Source organism: Buteo buteo, chromosome 4 (assembly GCF_964188355.1).
Source record: "Buteo buteo chromosome 4, bButBut1.hap1.1, whole genome shotgun sequence".
Taxonomy (NCBI): domain Eukaryota; kingdom Metazoa; phylum Chordata; class Aves; order Accipitriformes; family Accipitridae; genus Buteo; species Buteo buteo.
The window spans coordinates 25,972,383-25,994,057 of NC_134174.1; the positions used below are offsets into that span (position 1 = coordinate 25,972,383).

The 21,675-nt window shown below is 66.7% G+C and overlaps 3 protein-coding genes across 4 annotated transcripts; 2 read left to right on the forward strand and 1 right to left on the reverse strand.

Annotated features, from left to right (window-relative positions):
* Positions 1-57: 57 nt before the first annotated feature.
* MAN2B1 (mannosidase alpha class 2B member 1) lies at positions 58-8,072 on the forward strand. The gene is made up of 24 exons (XM_075025063.1): positions 58-573; positions 1,427-1,529; positions 2,087-2,260; positions 2,888-3,081; positions 3,171-3,303; positions 3,635-3,777; positions 3,887-4,003; positions 4,099-4,181; positions 4,263-4,383; positions 4,472-4,550; positions 4,621-4,730; positions 5,042-5,149; positions 5,227-5,343; positions 5,417-5,611; positions 5,876-5,973; positions 6,070-6,193; positions 6,279-6,397; positions 6,513-6,614; positions 6,697-6,784; positions 6,873-6,953; positions 7,025-7,261; positions 7,335-7,484; positions 7,695-7,797; positions 7,870-8,072. Exons 1-24 carry the CDS (start codon positions 187-189, stop codon positions 7,995-7,997), a joined length of 3,294 nt encoding a protein of 1,097 aa, XP_074881164.1. The 5' UTR covers positions 58-186; the 3' UTR covers positions 7,998-8,072.
* Positions 8,069-12,569, reverse strand: TRMT1 (tRNA methyltransferase 1). 2 transcript variants are annotated; one of them, XM_075025064.1, is made up of 17 exons: positions 12,483-12,569; positions 11,853-12,072; positions 11,528-11,583; positions 11,307-11,443; positions 10,995-11,182; positions 10,492-10,607; positions 10,280-10,392; positions 10,031-10,179; positions 9,865-9,948; positions 9,703-9,772; positions 9,468-9,602; positions 9,252-9,337; positions 8,983-9,091; positions 8,824-8,900; positions 8,612-8,731; positions 8,258-8,372; positions 8,069-8,176 (listed from the first exon to the last, which is right to left on the reverse strand). In XM_075025064.1, exons 1-17 carry the CDS (start codon positions 12,502-12,504, stop codon positions 8,105-8,107), a joined length of 1,869 nt encoding a protein of 622 aa, XP_074881165.1. In that variant the 5' UTR covers positions 12,505-12,569; the 3' UTR covers positions 8,069-8,104. The 2 variants fall into 2 exon arrangements, with proteins under 2 accessions (XP_074881165.1, XP_074881166.1); XM_075025065.1 differs by having other exon boundaries at positions 12,524-12,551.
* Positions 12,570-14,890: 2,321 nt separating this feature from the next.
* Positions 14,891-20,844, forward strand: NACC1 (nucleus accumbens associated 1). The gene is given in 7 exon segments (XM_075025068.1): positions 14,891-15,800; positions 16,632-16,679; positions 16,682-16,702; positions 16,705-16,806; positions 16,888-16,993; positions 17,112-17,209; positions 18,538-20,844. Coding segments are annotated over 7 exon segments (1,533 nt in total). The 5' UTR covers positions 14,891-14,902; the 3' UTR covers positions 18,798-20,844.
* Positions 20,845-21,675: the final 831 nt, after the last annotated feature.

The window sequence follows — 21,675 nt, forward strand, 5'->3', positions numbered from 1 at the left end:
CCGGCTGCCCCCGGGGCTCCCCTCAGCACCCCGGCGCCATCGCCTCTGTGAGGGACCCGGCTCCTCGACGCGCCATTGGAGGAGTGAGCTGCCCGTCTCTCGCTCTGCGCCGACTACGCCTCGGTGGGGGCGGGGTTTCGGGAGCCGCCACACGTCATTGGCTACTGGCCGTTCTCCCGCCCCCGGATGGGCCGTTGCCGACGCCCGCCCCGGGAGGAGCGGCTCGCGGTGTCAATCACGGGCGCTCCTCCTCCTCATTGGCGCCAGTCCGTTATGTCACCGCCCCGCCTGTGTGTGTGTGTGTGGGGGGGGGGGGGCGGTGTCTTCGTGGTGTTCCGTTACGACCCGCCTCCGCGCGCAGCGGCTAATCAGAGCGCGGGGTGTGGCCTGAGCGGCTTCCCTCGCCGTCCATTGGCTCTCGCTTGCCCAGAGGGGGTGGAGTGGGGACCCCCCCCCCAGGTCATGTGGACGGGCGGTCACATGACCGTGCCCGCGAGCGACATGGCAGTGCCCGGGGCGGTGGTGCTGCTGCTGCCGCTCCTCGGGGCGGCCGTCGCGGGCTGCGGGTACCAGGTGGGCCCGGGGGGATTGGGCCGGGGAGCCACTGGAGAGGGACTGGGCGAGACTGGAGGGGCTCCGGGAGAGGCTGGGGGGGGCACCGGAGCGTCCTGGGGAAACGGGAACTGGGGGAACTGGGAGGGACTAGGGGAGCTGGGAGGCACTGGGGACACTGGAATGGCCTGGGGGAGCCGGGAGAGACTGGGAGCACTGAGGAAACGGGGACTGGGAGAGAGTGGGGGGAACTGGGCAGCTGGGAGAGATCGTGGTGGGGAAGCTGGGAACCCAGGAGGGACTGGGGGGCAATTGGGAGGAACTGGGGCAGGGAGAAACTGGGCTGAGGGAGCTGGGATACTGGGAGAGACTGAAGGGAGGTGGGGAAACGTGGATGGGGCAGCTGGGCTGGGACTGTGCGAACTGGGAGAGGTCAGATGGGGGGAGCAGTGGGGGACTGGGAGAGGGAAACTGGGACAATCTGGGCCTGAGGAATGGGAAGGGACTGGGGTCTGTCATGAGCTGGGACTGGGAACATTGTGGAGAGGCTGGGATGGGGGTGCTAGGGGAGGAAGAGGAGGGTTTAGGGTACTGGGGTGCCTGGAGGGGGCTGGGGCATGGCTGGACAGTGACAGTCATATGCCCCAGCTGGGCTGTCACTGGGGGGAACGATGACACGTAGGCATCCTGCCCTGCCCTTCCCCCCCAGGCAGGGGACCCAGGCATCCTGGCCACTGGTTTTTAATGGCAATTTCCATCCTCCCCTGCAACCCAAGGGCTTCCTCTGGAAACGGCTGGTGGGGGGGGAAGGGGGAGATGTGGGGCGTGGGCACAGCCCCGTACGAGCCCTCAGAGACTCCGCTTGCGCCCGCAGTCGTGTCCGCCCACGCGCCCTGACCTCCTCAATGTGCACCTGGTGCCCCACACGCATGATGACGTGGGCTGGCTCAAGACAGTGGAGCAGTACTTCTATGGAGGTGGGTGTCCCTGCCACTGTGGGGTGGGGGGGGATGGTCCCTGGGGAGGGGCAGTGACGTCCCCAAGGCCACCGCAGCACCTGCGGGGACAGAGGTGACAGCTTCAAGGCCACCGTGGGGGTGGAGGTGACGCTTGGCAAGGCCAGTGTGGGGTCAAAGGGACACTGAGATGGAGCCTGCAGACTCACAGCGGGGCGGGGGTTGGGGGCAGAGAGACAAATCCTGCCCTCGGGACAGGGACAGGACCGTGCTTTCTGCCCATTGTCCCCAGTGTGGTGTTGTGACCCCGGTTTGCATCTTGTTTTTGCCTGTTGGAACAGTGCTGGGACCCCTGGGCCTTTCTGTGTTCCACCCTTTATGTCCCTTGGATGTTTCTGTGCCCCCCCACGACCCCCTGCTCTCCTCCTATATCCTCTGGAGGTTGCTGTGACCCTATCCCCCCTATTCCATGACCCCCGGATGCCACCTGTGTCCCCATGGTGTTGCCATGACCCCGTATACCGTATCATGCCGTGACCCTGTGCCCCCTCCCTGCCTGTCACGGTTGACGCCATCAGTGCGTAATGAGGTGCAGCATGCGGGGGTGCAATACATCCTGGACTCGGTGGTGGCCCAGCTGGCAGCTGACCCCTCCCGCCGCTTCATCTACGCTGAGGTGGCCTTCCTGGCCCGCTGGTGGCGGCAACAGGACGAGGCCACACGTCGCACCGTCCGCCAGCTCGTCGAGCAGGGTGCGGGGGGCACGGCGGGGATGTCCCCCGGGGGGGAATCTGCCACTGAGAGTGATGTGGGGGGTGTCCCTGGAGAGGGACATGGGCATGGGGACACACAGGGATGGGGGGGGGGGCTGGGATGTCCCTGAGGGTCATGGGGAGCACTGAGGGACATGAGCAGGGGGGGAGTGGGGTGTCCTTGGGGGCATGCAAGGACATGGGGTGGAACCGGGGTGTCTCTTGGTGGACAGGGACATGGAGAGACAATGACTAGAGTGTTCCTTGGAGGATATGGGCATGGGGGGGGACTGGGGTGCCCTGGAGGGACAGAGACTTGTGGGGTGGTACTGGGGTGTCCCAACAGGGATTTAGGGGGGGTACTGGTGTGTCCCTGGAGAGACACGAGTACAGGGGGTTCACAGGAACACAGAGGGGGACTGAGGTGTCTCCGGGGGGTTACAGGGGTTGCATGGGGACATGGGGGGGATTGGGGTGTCCCTGCGGTGAGATGGGCGTGGGCATGTGCCTCTGAGGGGGCACAGAGGCTGGGGGGAGGCTGAGGAGTCTGGGGTCCCCCCAAGGGACTTGGGGTGGTGCCGGTGTGAGGTGCTGCTTGTCCCTGAGCTCCCCCCCCTTTCCCTGCAGGCCGCCTGGAATTCGTGGGGGGGGGCTGGTGCATGAGCGACGAGGCGGCCGCCCACTACAGCCCCGCCATCGAGCAGCTGGCACTGGGCCGTCGCTTCCTGCGCCGGGAGTTCGGGGCCTGCGGCACCCCTCGCGTGGCCTGGCAGATTGACCCCTTCGGGCACTCCCGCCAGCTGGCTGCCATCTTCGCCCAGGTGGGAGACCCCCCACTCTGGGCCCACCCCCCCCCCCCCCGGCCCCGCAGGGGACTCCGGCACGCAGGCTGACCCCTTCCTCCCTGCAGATGGGCTATGACGGACTCTTCGTGGGGCGCGTGGACTACCAGGACAAGGCGACACGGGAGCAGCTGCGGGAGATGGAGTTGCTCTGGAGGGCGAGCACGAGCCTGCCGCCCCCTGCCGCCGACCTCTTCACTGGTGGGATGGAGCGCAGGGCCCCTCCCGGGGCTGGGGGTCCCTTGGGTCTCCCCCCAAGCTCTTCCTGGGGGCTGGTCCTGTCCCGGGGTGCCCCACTGGGTGTTGCCCATCCCTTGAGCCTTCCCCTGTCCCCTTCCCCTCCCCACCTGAGAGTGACCTGTCCCTTCCCAGGTCTGTTATCCCATTCTGGGGCTGTCGCTGTCTTCTGGGTTCCCTCTGGGATTTTTCCTTGTCCCTAGGGCTGAGCCCATTCTCCATCCAGCTGATCTCAACCCTGTCCCCAGCCCAGCTGCCCCATCCCTGGGCTGACCAGGGGGATGACTGTCCCCAGGCATCCTCCCCAATGTCTACAACCCGCCATCGGGGTTCTGCTGGGACCAGCTCTGCTCCGACCCGCCCGTGGTGGATGAGGACAGTGAGGAGAACAACGTGGACAACATCGTCTCCACCTTCCTGCAGATTGCCGCCAGCCAGGTGGGTGCCGCTGGGTGGTGGGGTGCTCCCTGGGGTGGGTCGGGGGGTCCTGGACACCGGAGTTTCCCTCTGGGACAAGGGGTGCTGACCTGTCCTGTCCCCACCCCAGGCCGAGCACTACCGCACCAACCATATCATCATGACGATGGGCTCCGACTTCCACTATGAGAACGCCAACCTGTGGTTCAAGAACATGGACAAGCTCATCGCTCACGTCAATGCCCGGGTGAGTGGGGTCTCCCCTGTGTCTCCCCCCATGTATCCCTGCTGTCTGCTGTGCCCCCGCCCCAGCCCGTCTCACACCCTCCCCTGCTTTTCCAGCAAGCCAACGGCAGCCGTGTCCACGTCCTTTATTCCACCCCGTCCTGCTATCTCTGGGAGCTGTACCGGGCCAACCTCTCCTGGTGAGGCCAGGGGAGTGAGGGGGAACCCAGGGGATCAGGTGGGACAGACAGACGGACGGATGCAGCCTGGCTTTCCCACAGGTCCCTGAAAATGGACGACTTCTTCCCCTATGCAGATGGCCCCCACCAGTTCTGGACGGGCTATTTCACCAGCCGACCCGCCTTCAAGCGCTACGAGCGCCTCAGCAACAACTTCCTCCAGGTGGGACGGCGGCCCGCGTACCGGGGTCCCCATCCTGGATGCTTGGGACCCCTGTCCCTCTCCCTGACCCTCCCTTCCCTCCCGGCAGATCTGCAGTCAGCTGGAGGCCTTGGCAGGGATGGCGGCACGGGAGGGTCCCTACGGGCCTGGGGACAGCTCTGTGCTCCGTAAGTGCTGGCATGCAGCCCCCGGGGACCCCTCTGGATCTGCCTGATGCCCCCTTGCCCCGCCTGGCAGGTGAAGCTGTGGCCGTGGCCCAGCACCACGACGCTGTGACTGGCACCGAGAAGCAGCATGTGGCTGACGACTACGCCAGGCAGCTGGCAGCAGGGTGGGAGAGCTGCCAGGTAGGGTCCTGCCACCTGTTTTGGGGGGACAGATGGGATTTGGGGGGTGCAGGGCCAGGGCTAGCAGTTGGGTGTGGACCAGCATCATGTCCATGGGGCAAACTGGTATCTCAGGGGGTGAACTGGTTTCTGTGGAGAACAGGAGCTGGTGGCCATCTTAGGGATGAGCCCCTGACCCTGGCCAGTGTTTTGGGGACAAGCTGGGGTCTTGGGCAGCCAGAGCCAGGGCGGGGGGGATAAGCCAGCGAGCACCCCTCGTTACCTCCCCTCATTACCACCTGTGCCACGTGACCGTCCCCTGCTCCCGGCAGCTCCTGGTCGCCAATGCCCTGGCCAGCCTCAGCGGCAGCAAGGAGAACTTCGTCTTCTGCAATGCCCTCAACATCAGCATCTGTCCCCTGACGGAGGTGGCCAGCCGCGTAAGCACCTCAACGGGGGTCTGGGGGGGCTGTGGGGTCCCGGCGGGGCTAACGCACCGCATCCCTCTGTCCCCCAGTTCACCGTCATCCTCTACAATCCCCTGGGCCGCCACGTGTCCTGGCCCATCCGGCTGCCAGTCAACGGGGCATCCTACGCGGTGACGGACCCCCAGGGTCAGCCTGTGCCCAGTGAGGTGAGCCCGGGCCAGCCGCCGCGTCCCCCCCGCCTGCTGACAGCCCCCCCTGACTCTCCATGCTTGTCTGCAGGTCGTCCCCATCTCCAACTTCACCCACCGGCTGCGGGGGGATGGGAGTAATGCCACGCGGGAGCTCCTCTTCCAGGCCTCTGCACCCCCCCTGGGCTTCAGCACCTTCACGGTCTCCCGGATGAGCCGCGGGGACCCCCGTGTGCCCCCTGCCCAGACCCCAGCGTTGACACAGCCTCAGGAGATCCAGAATGAGGTATGGTCCCACTGCGAGGGATGCATTCCCCCAACGTGTGCTGGGCACTGGGTGGACGCAGTTTGGGGTCTTTCCCCACAGGGTCCCTGGGGCTGGAGCAGGTCCCCGGGCAGGGGAAAGCCCATGGTGTTAAGTCCCCGGTAGAGTTGCACCTCTGTTGGCCCAGTTAAACCAGTCCTGGGGCGACGGGAGGAGCTGGCTGTGCAGGAGGGGGCTGAGCAGGGACAGGACAGATGCTCGACCTGCCGCTGTCCGGCCCCGCAGCACGTCCGGGTGCTCTTCGACCCCCTCACCGGGCACCTGAAGGAGATCCAGAACCTGGACAAGAGCATCTCACTGCCTGTCTTCCAGAGCTTCTACTGGTGAGCACTTGTGGAGCCCAGACACCTGGGTCCCTTGTGCGGGGCCTTCTTACACCTCTTGTCTTCCTCCTCCTCCTCCTCCTCCTCTTGTCCCAGGTACAACGCCAGCATCGGCAACAATGAGACCCCCCAGGCCTCAGGCGCCTACATCTTCCGCCCCAACAGCTCCAAGCCCATCCCCGTCTCTGGCTCCAAGCAGGTCTCCACGTACCTTGTGAAGGTCTGTGGTGGGGACCATGTCCCCAGGGGTGTCCTTGGGACCGAGGGTGTCCCCAGGGTGCTGAGCCTTGCCACGTCCCTTGTAGAACAGGCTGGTGCAGGAGGTCCACCAGAACTTCTCCTCATGGTGCTCCCAGGTGGTGCGGCTCCACGCGGGGCAGCCTTACGTGGAGCTGGAATGGACCGTGGGGCCCATCCCCGTGGCGTGAGTTAGGGACTTGGGGGGGGGGGGGTGTGTGTGTGTGTGCTTCTGAGGTGGGGCCCCCTCAAAGCCCACTGGGCCCCCTCAAAGCCCACTGGTCCCCCCCTGCCTCTCCCAGGGACGGCTGGGGCAAGGAGATCATCAGCCGCTTTGAGACGACGCTGCAGACAGATGCCCGCTTCTACACCGACTCCAATGGGCGGCAGATCCTGGAGCGCAGGTCAGGGCTGGCCCACGTGCTTGCTGTGGCCCCCAGAGACCTCCGTCCCCCTCCCTGTAACCGGGCTTTACCTCATGCACAGGCGTGACTACCGTCCCACATGGAACCTGAGCCAGACGGAGCCCGTGGCGGGGAATTACTACCCTGTTAACAGCCGCATCTTCATCAAGGTACCAGTTTTGGGGCAGTAGCAGGTAAACAGGGCTGAGCCCGGGGCAGAGCTCATAACATGTGCGGCCTTTCCCTCCCTGCCCACAGGACAAGAAGTTCCAGCTGACGGTGCTGACAGACCGCTCACAGGGTGGCAGCAGCATCTTCGATGGCTCCCTGGAGCTTATGGTGAGGGGATGCAGCGTGGGCGGTCCCCGGGGTGGGGGGATGTGCCGGGACATAACTACCATCCCCTCCAGGTCCATCGACGGCTCCTGTACGACGACAACCGGGGCGTGGGGGAGCCGCTGGTCGAGCTGGGAGCCAGCAAGCAGGGGCTGGTGGTTCGCGGCCGCCACCTCGTCCTCCTTGACACAGTGGAGTCAGCGGCTGACCAGCACCGGCTCCTGGCCCAGGAGCTCTTCATGGCACCCTACACGGTGCTGGCGCCCAGCGGGGGCCCCTCCTACCGCCGTGGCCATCCCAGCCTGCAGCAGGTGAGGTGGGGAGGGGGCTGCCCAGGGAGGGGGGGGAGCTGTCACGGTGTCCCCCTTCACCCTCTCCCCACAGTTCTCGGCGCTGCGGCGGGAGCTGCCCCCCAACGTCCACCTCCTGACGCTGGCACCCTGGGATGCCAGCACCCTCCTGCTGCGCCTGGAGCACCAGTTCGAGAGGGGTGAGAGTGCCAACAGCTCCCAGCCCACCACTGTCGACCTCCTGGTAAGCTGCTGCCTGCCAGGGGCGGGGGAGCTAAGCCCGGTGCCAAGCCTGGCCAAGGGCCGACCCTGTGGCCAGGCTCCCCCCACGGCTCAGCCTGCCCCAGGCTCGAGGGGCTCCCCATTCCAGGGGCTGCTCACTGGTCCCAGAGGCGATCCCTGCTGTGGGGACGGGTGTGGGGTGGTCACTGATGGGGTTTTCCCCCTCTCCCAGAACCTTTTCTCGGCTTTCACCATCACCTCGGTGCAGGAGATGAGCCTGGGAGCCGACCTGCCACTCAATGCCGTCTCCCGCCTGGTGTGGACCCCGACCACAGGTACTGGAGAGGGGTTCCTGGGGGCCCTGGGGGAGCTGCCAGCCTCCCCTCACCCCTCTCCTCTTCTCCCAGGTCCAGCCCAGCCCCAGCCAGTCCCCAAGCTGGACCCAAGCCAGGTCACGCTGCAGCCCATGGAGATCAGAACCTTCCTGGCCACGGTGCAGTACAAGGTGCCTGGAGGTGGCCCAGCGGGACTGTGAGCAGCCCCAGCTTGGCTGGGGGGGCTCTGCCCACCCCCTGCCACCCCCAAGTGTATTAAAAACCACGAGACTTTTCCCAGGCACGGTTTAATCGGGGAGAGGTGGCATCAGGGCTGAAGGGTGGCCGGGGCCCCCCCCTCATGTGAGTAGCAGCACTGGGTGCCCAAGGAGCAGTTTCCCTGTGGGAGAGGAGATGGGTGAGGGGGCTGTGCCCTGCCCCAGGGCCGGACCCCCCACCTTGTTCCCAGACCCCCACCCACCTCCTTGAAGCGTTTGCAGGGGAAGTTTTTCAGGCTCGTGCCATCGTCTGTCCGCTCTGTCCGTTTGTTCTGGTGTCGTTTCCGCTTCTCCTGGAGGGAGGGAGAGATGCCGCCCCTGGGAGAGGGAGGCCATGAGCTGAGGGTTGGGGCATAAGGGGTGGAGAGATGTCCCCCCCCCAAAAGGACAGAATGAGGGACCCTTCCCTCCTCCCCTTTTTTAGGGGATCCTTATTCTCCCTCCTGGTAAAAGATGCGGGGAAACATTTTGGTCTTGCTTGTTTGAGAAGGGGCAAGAGTGGCTGCTGGAAGCCCAATGCCAAAATCAGACACCCAAGAAGCCCCCCTGCCCCTTACCCAGCCTTGGCTCTGGCTTTGGGACCCCAAAAGGCTTCAGGGTTTTCCGGGAACCGCTTCAAGCCCCGCTTTCTGGAGCTGGGGTTGGCATCGTCACGGAGGGTGAAAGAAGCCTGGAGCCTAGGGGAAAAGGGGGGGGTCAGGGCCCTGTGAGGGGTCAGCAGGGGCCCCCAACCCCAGGGTAGTTGCAGGGGGCTGCTGTGGGGTCGTACGTGGGCTCCACAGAGAGGATGCGGGAAGCTGGGCTGGTCTCAGCAAGCCGCTCACGCTTCACCGGGTGGATTTTGGCCTGGGGGAGACAAGGTGGGGGTGTTCAGCTCAGCCCCTGGGGTGGGGGACCAGGGGGGAGGGTCCCTGAGCCCCCTCCTCACCCAGCAGCGCATGATGTCCCAGAGCACGGCGGGCGGTGCGTCCGTCTTCACGGCATTCTTGCAGGCGTGGGAGAGCGAAACGCGGTAGCCGGCGTGCAGGAGGGCGGACCTGGGATGCAGCCGCTCAGGGATGGGGTGTGTAGGGACAGAGGGGGGGGACAGGATTCACAGGGTTTGAGGCAGAGGAGGGGATGTTTGGGGTACCCAGGTAGGAGGGGCAGGGGACTTAGGGTGCCCCTGGTGCTGTGGGGGGTTTGGGGTGCCCCTACCTGAACTGTAGCAGGGAGGGGGTGTTGCAGTGGATGGTGCTGCTGAGGCTGTCAAGGGTGTAGTAGAGGGGGACATCACCCAGCTCCTGCCCTCGGCATATGGGGAGCAGCAGAGTTGGAGTCAGCGCAAGCCCCAAAATTCGGGGGGGCTCGATCTGGCCTTGAGCTCAGGATGCCAGAGCTCTCTCCAGGCTCGTCCCCTCCCTGTCCCCATACCTCAGTGACGACGCTGAGCATCCCCTGCATCCGCTCCTCCGTCTGGAAGCGCCCGGGGCTGCTCTGCAGTGCTGCCAGCACCCGCTCCACGAAGGCCGGGTCGTGCAGGGGCTCAGCCCACATGGGGCCGCCTAGCTGGGGGGGGGACACAAGGGGGGGGGAACGGACACAAGGGGGGGTGTCAGTGCTTGGCAGGGGCACAGAGGGGATGGGGGACAGGGGGACGTGTACCCACCTGGTGCCGCTGCTGGCAGAACTCACAGGTGGGACCCACGGGTGGCCCCGTGGCTGCCCCGTACTTGAAGCTGGAAGAGGAAAGCCAAGGGGTGAGCAGCCCCCCACTGTCACAGGCCCCCACCACCACCACCACCACAGAGCCCCCCCAGCCCCGCCGTACCTGGTGCCGTGGCTTGTGACTTTGCCCAGGCGCTGGAGGTGGTGAGTGCCACAGCCCACGCAGTGATAGACCAGGGCCTGCTTGCTGCCGGGACAAGGTGGGGGTCAGGGGCAGCAGGAGGGTGCAGACAGCCCCCGCCATGGCTCCCCGTGTGTCCCCTCCTCACCTGGCCGAGGCCTTCACCTTCGCCTGCCCCGTGAAGACCCGCACAAAGACACGGATGTAGAAGTCGGCACTGATGGAGAGCAATGGCACAATGAAGCGCTGGTAGCAGTTGGCGCGGCTGTCCAGGCTGTGCAGGATGATGCGGAGGGCCTGGGGGGGCGGGTAGGGGGAACATGGGATGGCACTGACCTGCTGCCCCCCCAGCTGCTGGCAGGACCATGGTGGTCTCGGGGACCCCCTGAGCACTCACCATCTCGTGGCAGAACTTGCCCTTGAGGGACACGGCCCCGTATTTGCTGTAACATGTCTCGGCGCTGTTCCCTGCCATCACACCCATGTCTGTGCAGGTGACGCAGAGCAGCCCTGACCGGGGTGGGAGGGTGTCAGGGGCGCTGCCAGGAGGACCCAGCAGTCAGGGATGCCCCCCCCCCCGCCCCCTCCCTGGCTGCTGCTCCTGCTCACCTCCTTCACTCACAGCTTGCACGGCGGCATCCAGGAAGGGCGCGGGGCTGCCATAGGGGTCCAGGTCGATCACGTCAAAGGGCTCCCTGTCTGCCTTGCACTGGTACATCAGCATCCTGGGGGGGGAGAAGGGGAGTCTCAGAGCAATTAGGACCCCAGTCAGCTTCCTCAGGTTCCCAGACCCCCCCTGACCCTCAGGAACCCCCACAGAAACTAATGCCTCTGCCCAGCATGTGCTGGGAGGGACTGGTGGTGTCCCCACAAACCAGCCCCCACCTTGAGGCTGTGTCCCCTGGGGCAGGGGGACAGGATGTCCTGTCTAACCACACCCTGTGGGGACGCTGGGACCAGTGTTGGCCCCCCCCCAATACAGGAGGAAAACCCCAGCAAGACCACTGAGGCAGTCAGAGCTGCACGCAGGGTGTCTGGAGGTTGGTGGGGGGTGAACCGCAGCATCCCACTTCAGGGTGGGCTGCTGGGGTGCAGTGAAAAGGAGGGGGTACCTGGCATCAGCCATGCGGGGGGCCACCAGGTGCCCCACCCTGTTGAAGGCCACGTTGCGGTTCATCAGCTCCACCGCCCGGGCCGAGAAGTCGTTGGCCACCACAGCCCGCAGTCCCGGCACCTCCTTGGCGAAGCGGATGGAGCGAAGCCCTGAGGCCGCCAGCGCCTCCAGGACCCGCAGCCCTCCCTGGGGGGAGAGGGTGCTGACAACAGGGGCTCGGGGGGGCCGGCGGGGCAGAGACCCCGACCGGGGACAGAGGGGGCATGGCAGCCCCCGCTCCCTGCAGCCCCCGCCCCCCCCGCCCCAGCACCTCGCACACTTCTCCTGGCTTCGCTGTCCGCGGGGCCTCGGGGCCGTCAGGTGCCGTCGTGGTGTCACCATCCCCATTGTCGTTCTCCGGCGGTTGAGGGCCGCCTGTGTCCGCCTTCTCCTCCCCAGGGAGGACGACTGGAAAAGAGTGGGGGGGCCTGTGGCAGAGCAGAGTCCAGGGGACGGGAAGCCCGGGGACAGGGACCCTGGGATGGTACCTACCCCGGATCCCCTTCGGCTGCAGCTGGAGCCGAGCAAACTCCGTCATGACAGCACAGCTGCAAGGGGGACGCGGCATCAGGCACCCTGCTGGGGGGGGTGGGTGTAATCCCAAGCCCCCCATGGTCCCCCTGGGGCAGCCCAGAGGCCCCAGGATATGCCAGAGCCCCCCACAATCCTCCCTGGAGCCCCCTGAGACCCCCGGGACAACCCCATGCCTCCTCCCTGCCCAACCTGGAATACCCCGAGAGCCCCCCATGACCCCGCTAGGAAAACCCCGAGCCTCCCCCCCCGATGCTCCCGGCTCCCCCCCTCCCCCCCCGCTCACGTCAGGTCGCGGTTGAAGCCCTGCACGGGGTTGTAGAAGACCTCGTTGGCGCTGGGGAAGAGGATGGTGGCTCGACCCTCGGAGATCAGCGTCTCGCCGGCCCCGGGGGGGTCGCCCGCGCCCGGGGGGGGCACGGAGCCGTTGGGGGAGTCCCCGTCCATGGCAGGGGGATGGCGGGGAGGGCCCGAGGTGACTCTGCGAAGGGTGCTGAAGGCGGCCGCTGTGTTGGGGGCGGAGGGGGGGGTTAACGCCGCACCGGAGCGGCTCTGGGGGAGATGGGGCGGGAAATGGGGGCGGGGGGAAGCCCCCGCAAGCGGGAGCAACAGGCGGGGAAATGCGGGAGGGGAGGAGCCCCCCCGCCGGGGGAAGGTGGGGGCAGCGGGGCCGAGGCGGGGGAGGGGAACACGGAGCCCCCGGAGGGGCCGGGGCGGGGTCAGACCCCCCCCAAGACGGGGCCGAGGGGGGATACAGCCCCCCCCCCCCAACACGTGGCACGGGAGAAGGCCGGGCGCCCCTAAGCCCTGCACGCGCCCCGCCAGACCCCGCCTCCTCCGTGTCACGCCCCTTCAGGCCCCGCCCCCGGATGACACCCCCGCCCCGCCGGTGACATCCCCCCCCCCTCCCGCTCACCCGCCCGCGCCGCCCCGCGCATCCTCCGCGCCGCCCCTCACATGGGCGCCGCCATGTTGCGGCGGGAGGGACGCGGTCACATGATCCGCTGCGGACGGCGCCCCGCGAGGGCCATAAAGGCTCCGCCCGCCTCGAAACGCGGCCGGGAAACCTGATCCCGCGACGGGGGCGGGGGGGGGGGGGGGATCGCGGATCCCAGGAGAGAGGGACTCCGGGCAGATCCCGAGGGGATCCACCGGGCGAGGGGCTCAGCTGATCCCGAGGGGGGGGGCAGGGATACCCGTGTCTCTGCGTGTCCCCGTGTCCATCCCTCCCCGCCGTGTCCCCAAGGGGGGGGGGGGGGCAGCGCGCTGGGAGGGAGTGGAGGGGGCCGCCGCTCGGCGCTCGGCTTGCCGTGCCTGCGGCGGGTGCGCTTGCGCGGGAGGCGCGCCGGGCGGTGCGGCGTTCGGCTGATCGCGCCTGCCGCACAATGAATGGCCGCTGAGCGCGGCGGGGACGGGGACGGGCACCGGCAGCGGCACCGGGAGCGGCCGGAGCCGCAGCACAGCCCCCCCCCGGCCTCCGGTAAGGCGGGGACACCCCCCCCCCCCCCCCCTCCCGGGCCCCGCCACCGCTCCGCCTCCCGCCCCCTCGGGCCTGCCCTCCCTCTCCCCCCCCCCCCCCCAGGCCTCGCCACCCCCCCCGCTTCTCCCCCCCCCCCCCCGGTTTCTCCGGGCCTGCGGCACCTTCCCGTCCCCCGGGTTGGGGGATCCCTCTACGCCCCCCCACCGTTGCCGAGGGAATGCGGTCGTGGCTCCCCTCCGCCGCAGTACTGGGGGTTCCCCGTTCCGTTCCCCGTCCCCCCGTGTTTTGGGGTCCTCCCGCTCCCCCCCTCGGGACTGGGGTATTTATCGATCCCACCCCGCCGCCGCCCGAAATTTGGGTCCTCCCCGTTGTCTCCTTCAGGCTGCGGGATCCCCCCATTGCTACCTGCGAGGGCTCATGTGTCGTGCCCCCCCCCCCCCCCAAGGACTGGGGGTCCTCTCTGTCCCCAGTTCTAGGAGTGGGGGGTCCCCCCTGTTCCTGCCCCACGAGATGGGGAAAACTCGTTCTCCCTGGAATGGGGATCTCTCTCTGCCCCCACACCCCCCGAGTATTGGGGACCCCCCCCACACTCCAGGAATAGGATCCTGTCAAACCCCCGCTTAAACTGCGGTTTGCCCTCCCCCGGCCACCCCCAAATACTGGGGAACCCCTTGTCCTCCCCAGGCTGGGGGATCCCCCCGACCCCTCACCACCCCCGGGGGTGGGGGGTGCCCTAGATTTACCAAGTCTGCCCCCACCCCAGGCTGGAACCTTGCTAGGCCTGGAACCCCTTGGCCTGAGGACCCCCATGTCCCCAGGCTTGGAGACACCTGAGAGTCCCCAAGGCCAAGGCAGGAATCCCCCCAGGCAGGGACATCCCCCCCTCAGGCAGGGGACCCCCCCCACACCACCCCAAAAGGGGAAACCACCACTTCGCTGTTCTTTCACCCACCCTGTGTTCGTGTGTCCATCCGGCCTCACCATCCCCGTCTCCCAGCTGGGGTCCCCCTTCCCCAGTCTCAGGGGGTCTCAGGACCCCCCAGGACACCCCCAACTCTTGGAGCATCCCCACCCCTTAATATCCCATTTGGAGGGATTTTTCAACTCCCCCTGAGCCAGGGTGGGGGGGTTGTTCTTGGGGCTCTGGGGCAGCCCCAGACTGGGGGGCTGATGGGGAGGAGGATCTGGGGTTCCCCCCCACACCGGGTGGGTGCCCGGGTGAGCTCTGCTGGGGGGGATGCTGGACCCCTGTGGGGCCGTGTCGAACTCCTGTGCCTGATCTGTTCCTCATCCCTCCTCTGTGTCTGTCCCCGTCCCCCCATGTCCCGCCCCCCTTTTCTGTCCCCACCCTCCTCACATCTCTCGCTGTCTGTCTGTCCCCATCTCCCTGCTCTGCTCCCCATCACCACTGTGTCCCCCCATGTCCCTGCCCCGATCCACATGTCCCTTGCGCTCCTACACTGCTCCCTGGGTCCCTGTTCCTTCATGTCCCCCATGTCTGCCCCCCTTCCCTCTCTACCTGTGTCCATGTCCCCCACGTCTGCCCCCATTCCTTCTGTACCTGTGTCCATGTTCCCCGTGTCCCTCCTTGTCTCCCATGTCTGCCCCACTCCCTTTGTCCCTGTCCCCACGTGTCCCCTATGTCAACCCCATGCCCTGTGCTGCTGTTCCCATGTGTACCCCATATCTGTCTCGCTCCTTATGTATCCTCATCCATGGTCCCTGTGTCCCCCACATCCCTACATGTCCCCTATGCCTTCCCTGCTTCCTGTGTCCCTCTCCCCGCGTGTCCATCCTGCTCCCTGGGCCTCCATCCCCCGTGTCCCCGTCCCTGCAGGCCCCCGTCGGCTGCCGCAATGGCTCAGACGCTGCAGATGGAGATCCCCAACTTCGGGAACAGCATCCTGGAGTGCCTGAATGAGCAGCGGCTGCAGGGGCTGTACTGCGACGTCTCGGTGGTGGTGAAGGGCCACGCGTTCAAGGCGCACCGGGCCGTGCTGGCCGCCAGCAGCTCCTACTTCCGGGACCTTTTCAACAGCAGCAAGAGCGCGGTGGTGGAGCTGCCGGCCGCCGTCCAGCCCCAGTCCTTCCAGCAGATCCTCAGCTTCTGCTACACGGGGCGGCTCAGCATGAACGTGGGCGACCAGTTCCTGCTGATGTACACTGCTGGATTCCTGCAGATCCAGGAGATCATGGAGAAGGGGACTGAGTTCTTCCTCAAGGTCAGCTCGCCCAGCTGCGACTCGCAGGGGCTACACAGCGAGGAGGCACCCTCCTCCGAGCCCCAGAGCCCCGTGGCCCAGACCTCGGGGTGGCCCTCGGGCGCTGCCGCCCTGCCCCTGGTCTCGCGGGTGAAGACGGAGCAGGGCGAGCCCGACGGGGTGCAGTGCACCTTCGTGGTCAAGCGCCTCTGGGACGGCGGCCCCAAGGACGGCGCTGCTGGCGGCAACGGTAGCCGCAAGATGGCCAAGTTCTCGGCGCCCGAGCCGGGACGCCAGCCGCAGCCGCCCGCCCCGGCAGCGGCGGCGGGACCAGCCCCAGCGGCAGCGGCGGCAGCAGCGCCACCCGGCCCTAGCGCGGCCGACCAGACCAGCCCCGGGGGTACGTCCAGCGCCTACACGAGCGACAGCCCCGGCTCCTTCCACAATGAGGAGGACGAGGAGGAGGATGGGGGCGAGGAAGGCTCTGACGAGCAGTACCGCCAGATCTGCAACATGTACACCATGTACAGCATGATGAATGTAGGGCAGGCAGGTGAGGCTCCGCCCTCGGTGGGGGTGGGTGTGGCCTGTGGTGCACAGCCCACTGGGTGTGGCCTACCGATGCTCCACCCATGTGGTATGGTCAAATGAGGCTCCAGCTCTGGGGTGTGGTTTGAGGAAGGGGTGTGGTCATTTAAGGCACTGCCCATGGTGGGTGTGGTCAAATGGGGGCTCTGCCCATGAAGTGTGATCAGCCCATGGACAGCCTTGGAAGTGGCTGGGGAGGGGTGTGGTCAACTGAGGCTCCTCCCACAGGGCATGGTCAACTGAGGCTCTAGGGTGTGGTCTGTGGAGGGGTGTGGCCAAGGGAGGGGCAATATCTGGGGCGTGGTTGGGGGAAGTGGGTGGGGTCATCTAAGGCTCCACCTCCTTGGGGGTGTGGCTGAAAGCAGGTGAGGCTTCCATGCTGTGAGGGTGGAGCTAAAGGGGGTAGAGGGGCTGAAGCTCTACCCCTGGGTGTGGTTTATGTCCCCACCTCTAGGGTGGGGCTACAGGTGGGGAGGGGCCAGCTGAAGCTCCACCCAAGGGAAAAGGTGCTGGGTGTGGCCTGTCAGGCTCCACCTTGTGGGTGGTGCTTGGGTAAGGGCATGTCCCGATGGAGCTCCACCCCCAGGCGATGGTTATGGGGGGTGTGTGGCCATGGATTGAGCTGTCATCATGTCCCTGTCCCCCCTCCCCATGTCCCTGGCCCCATCCCGTGCCCCCTCAGGGACTCCTCCAGAGGCCCCCGGGAGAGGCGGGGTGGGAGCCCCGGGGTCTGGGCCCCGCTGACACCCCCTGTGTCCCCCCACTGACCCCCCCATGTCTGTGTGTCCCCCCCCAGCTGCAGAGAAGGTGGAGGCGCTGCCAGACCAGGCCACTTCGGAGTCACGCACCGGGTGCGGGTGCGGCAGGACTGGCCTCGCTGCCAGCCGAGCTCATCAACCAGATCGGGAACCGCTGCCACCCCAAGCTCTACGACGAGGGAGACCCCGCGGAGAAGCTGGAGCTCGTCACGGGTATGTTTGGGGTGGGGGTCCCTGCGGGGTGGGGGTCCCCTCGGGACATCTGGCCCCTCTGACCCTCCATGTTCCCCCCAGGCACCAATGTCTACATCACGCGGGCGCAGCTGATGAACTGCCATGTCAGCGCGGGGACGCGGCACAAAGTCCTCCTGCGGCGGCTCCTGGCGTCGTTCTTCGACCGGTGAGTCAGGCCAGGGCAGCCGGCTTCTCCCCCTGCCCGGTTTTGGGGTCCTGTGGGGGGGGGGGGGGGGCGGGGCAGATGCCCAGGTTCTCACCCCATTTTTCACCTCCCTTGCTAGCAACACCCTGGCCAACAGCTGCGGCACGGGCATCCGCTCATCCACCAACGACCCCAGCCGGAAGCCACTGGACAGCCGGGTCCTGCACGCCGTCAAGTGTGAGTGGGGGGACACAGGGGGACAGGGGACACGCTGGGGCACAGGTGGGACCCCAGGGGTGAGGGAGCCCAGGAATCGGGGCAGGGGAGGCCAGGGAAAGAGGTCCAGAGGACTTTAGGGACGAGGGGGACCCCAGGGTTGGGGGACCCACAGGGACCGGGGGTACCAGGGGATAGAGGAGACCCCAGGGAGAGAGGGAAATAGGGGACAAGGGATACCCCAGAGCTGGGGGCACTCCGGAGAGAGGGGACAATGTCACGACCCACTCAGAAAAGGAAGGTGAGTGACTCAGATTCACAAATCCCCAGCAATGTGGACTAAGGCGAGACAACTCTCAAGGTCTGTATATGAACGTTTATTAGATTCCCACAGTGATTAATACACATTTTAAACGAGGCTTTGCAGTAATTGGTTAGGTATATAACAAATTATGGCATGCGGTGAGGTACGCCTTGCGTTACTTAACAACTCTAAGAGAAACAGAGCGGGGAGAGAGAGAGAGAAAGAGATTACCAGTCCTCTTTCCAGCCAACGGGGCGTTTTGGTTCCTAAGAGCGCTCTTCTGCCAAATTCCACTTTTGCTTTTTTAGTGGCACCTATCTTCCCCCTTTCTGTTCAAAGTATCAGTACGACCCACCCTCCTGCTATGGTGGCACCTTCATTTCAGGTTCCCACCCCCCCCAGGTGACGTGTAGGGTGATTTGGGTTGAGAGAGGAGTGCTGTTGTCACACATGTTTAGCGTGATCTCCATAATCTTCGTTAGCACGTGCAGGGTGGTCAACTTTAATATGCCTTTCGTGGATAATGAGGCAGAGATCATTCATCGGACGCGAGGGCCCCAAAAAACAGAGTTAACGAGCTTCACAAGTTGCACCTGAGCAGAACCGTTGCTGTTCCTGCCGCACGGGTAGCTTTGTCAGTCCATTGAGCACCAAGCCCGCGTTATTCAGCTCAGGCTACGTGCGAGTGTTTGAGATGTTCCTCGGAAAGGCTCGGAGGGACTCCGCGCCCCCCCACCCCCCCTTATCTTTACCAAGTTTTGTCTCTCGCCGTCGTTCACGCTTCTCTCAGGCTGCTTCTCTCAGTCTTGTTTTGGGGAGTTACAAGGAATCTCCTGCAGGCAGGGGACAGGGCAGACCCCAGGGCTGGGGGGGACCGTGGGGACCAGTGATCCGGCTGTGAAACGGAGCTGGGGATGCAGATTTAGATTCCTGAGCAAAACCTCTCCACAAGACACCCGTGACTCCCCAGGGCACATGATGGCAGACTTGCGGGGGGGGGGGGAAACACAGAGGGCTGCTTGTGACCCCATCTCCCACTCCCCAGTTTACTGCCAGAACTTCGCCCCCAACTTCAAGGAGAGTGAGATGAACGCCATCGCCGCCGACATGTGCACCAACGCCCGGCGCGTCGTGCGCAAGAGCTGGATCCCGAAGCTGAAGCTGCTGATGGCCGAGGGCGACTCCTACACCTCCTTCATCAACGACACCGGCAAGCTGGAACCCGACATCATGGGCCCCGAGCCGGCCTTCGACGCCGGTGGGCATGAGGGCGAGGCGGGCGCCCCAGGGGAGGGCCTGCAGTGACCCCTGCCTCGGCCCCCCCGGGGACCCCCAACCGTGGGGGACCCCTGCCGGGTAGGGACTCTCTCCAGTAGGGTCCTGCGGCCGGGTGGGGACCCCCACCGGGTAGGGCCCTGTGATGGTATAGGGACCCGTGTGGGTGTAAGGTCACCCCCTCGGGGCCAGGACCCCCCCCAGGGCAGGGACCCACCCGGGGAGGGCCCCGTGCCACCGTGGGGCCCCTGGCCATGGGGTCCGGTCCCCTCCCCATGGGGTTTGGGGCTTAGTGGGGGCGGCAGCGGCTCAGCTCAGCCTGGCTGCCCGCCCCCCCCCCCCAGCGGTTTTGGGGGGCTGGGGGGGGGGGGCTGGGGCATCGCTCAGCTCGGGCTTTCCTTCCGTGCCCCCTCCTGCTCAGGCATGAGTTGACGAAGTCCCGTGTCCCCTCCCTGGGGCCAGTGTCTCTCCTGCCCCCCTGCCCTGCTCTGGGTGCCCCGTGTTGCCTCTGGGGCCCCCATGTCTCCCCAGGTCCCCTCCCCAGGGCTGACGTTTCTCCAGGCACCCGCGTGGGTCCCCCGTGTCCCCTCCCCGGGGCCACTGTCTCTGCAGGCAACCGCATGTGTCCCCCCCCCCCTAGCCCGTGTCCCCTGTGTCCCGTCCTGTCCCGTCCTGCCCCCCCCACCGGGGACCAGCATCTCTCTGGGCAACCCGGGCAACCCCACGCGTTCGCCCCGGTCCCCCTGTCCCGGCGTCTCCCCAGGCGCCTGCATGTGTCCCCCAGGTCCCCCGCGACCCCCCCGGGGGCCAGAGTCTCTCCAGGTGACCATGTGTGTCCCCTCCCAGGTCCCCTGTCCACGTGTCTCTCCGGGTCCCCCCCCTTGTTGTCCTGTCCCCGCCCCCCCATCCCCTCCCCAGGGGCAGCATCTCTCTGGGCATCTGTGTTTGTCCCCAGGTGATGGCACATGTCCCCTCCTTGCGCTGCCCAGGTGCCCCCCCCTTGTCCCCAGCTCCCCCCACCCTGGCAGAAAGGGGGGTGTCCCCTCTTGTCTGTGATGTTTCTCCCCCCCCCCCCGGCCGGATGGGGACGTGGGCAGGGGGTGGCAGAGTTGAGCCCATGTGTGGACCCCCCCCAATGGGGATGGGGACCCCCCCCCGGGTTAAAGGCCTTGTTAAAGTTCCTTCTTGTTAGTTTGCCCCCCCCTTTCCTTGGGGGTGGGGGGGATGACATTACCCTGTGGGGGACAGTGGCACCCTGGGAGCAGCCAGGCAAGGGTGAACCCAGCGTCCTGGCTGGGGTGATTTGGGGAGGGGGTCGTGGGTTGGAATCCCACCTCTGCAGGAGGGGTCCAGGGGTGACGATGACGATGCAGGGACCCCCCCTGCAGCCCCAGCTTTGCCCCCCCACCCCTCTCCCTGGCACCGGGGCCTTGCACCGGCTGTACTCCAAGCCCCAAAGGGGGAAACTGAGGCACCGTTCAGTGGCTCCCCCCCGCACAGACTTGGGGGGTGGGGTGCTGGGAGGGAACCCAGGCGTCCGCCCCCCCCCCCCCCCCCGGCAGCCCCCCAACAGGTCTCCTGACGTTCGGTCAAGTGCCTTACCCGCTGCCCGGCCCCCGGGCTCCGATCGCGTCTCCACTATCTCACCGCTCCGTGCCAAACCGCCCCCCCTGCCCCTCCCCGCTGCCCCGGCCCGGGGGGGGGGGCACGGGGACACCCCACCACCACCCCTCCTCTCGCACCAACCCGGACGCCTGGGTTCTCCTTCCCCCCCCATCCCTCTCCTTTTCCCTGTGCCTCAGTTCCCATCCCTTCCCCTGTCTGATGAGTTGCACCGGTCTCAGCCCATGAGGGGTGTCCCTGTTGTGGCCCCCCGACCCCCCCGGGCGCTCAGTGAGCCCAGTCCCTGCTCCCCCCACCCCACCCGGGTGGGGTCAGGCTATTTCGTTTCCTCTTTTTCTTCTTTTTTTTTCCAACCCAAAAGCTGTACAGAAGAGGGGAGCGCGTGGCGGCGTCTCGGCAGCATGGACCCCCCCCCCCCCGGGCTTGCGCTTCCCCCCCCCCCCTCCCTCCCCGCGCCCCCCCCCCGGGGCTGCCAGTGTCTGTCCTGTGTTATGAAGTGCCAAGACGCCCGTTCCCGGTGCCCCCCCCCCGCCCCCCCCCCCCCCGAGTCGCTGGAGAATTGCACATGAACTGCTGTACGAGAGCGGAGAGGGACTGCAGAAATGTTAATAATGATAAATAAAACACAGAGGTTTGTAACAGCCCCGCCTCCCGCCTGCTGGGGGGGGGGGCTGAGCCGTGGGGGGGGGGTAACCCACCCCACCCCCCCGAACCCACCCCGGGGGGGTGCTGCACGGGTGGGCTTGGACACGCCTGTGCACTGGAGAGGGGGAGCAAAGGGACTGGGGGGGTGTGGGTGTGCGTTGCACATTGCGCTGCGGGCAGGACGCGTGTGCGCGCAAGTGGTGCGGGTGCAAGCGCTGGCGGCTGCAGCGTGCGGCGCGTGTGCGAGGCCCCGTCCTCGTGCGAGGCCCCGTCCTCGTGCGAGGCCCGCCGCACGCGCAGGGCTAGTACGTGTGCAGGGTGTAGCGCGCGGGCAAGGCCTGGGGCTCGTGCAAGGCGCGGGGCTCGTGCAAGGCGCGGTGCGCGTGCGGGGCTCGGGGCTCGTGCGAGGCCCGGGGCTCGTGCAATGCACAAGGCTCGCGCGAGGCCGCCGCGCGCGCAGCCGCGGGGGCGGGCGGCACCCGCGTGGAGTGCCGGAGGGGGCGGGGCTCCTCCCGCCGGTGCGCTCCGCCCCCGACCTTATTTGGGCAGGCGGAAAGGGGAGGGGCTCGCCTCCGCGCGGCCCCGCCCCTTCCCCTTCCTGTAGTCACGAGGCCTAATATAGTCATGGAAACGGCGCGGG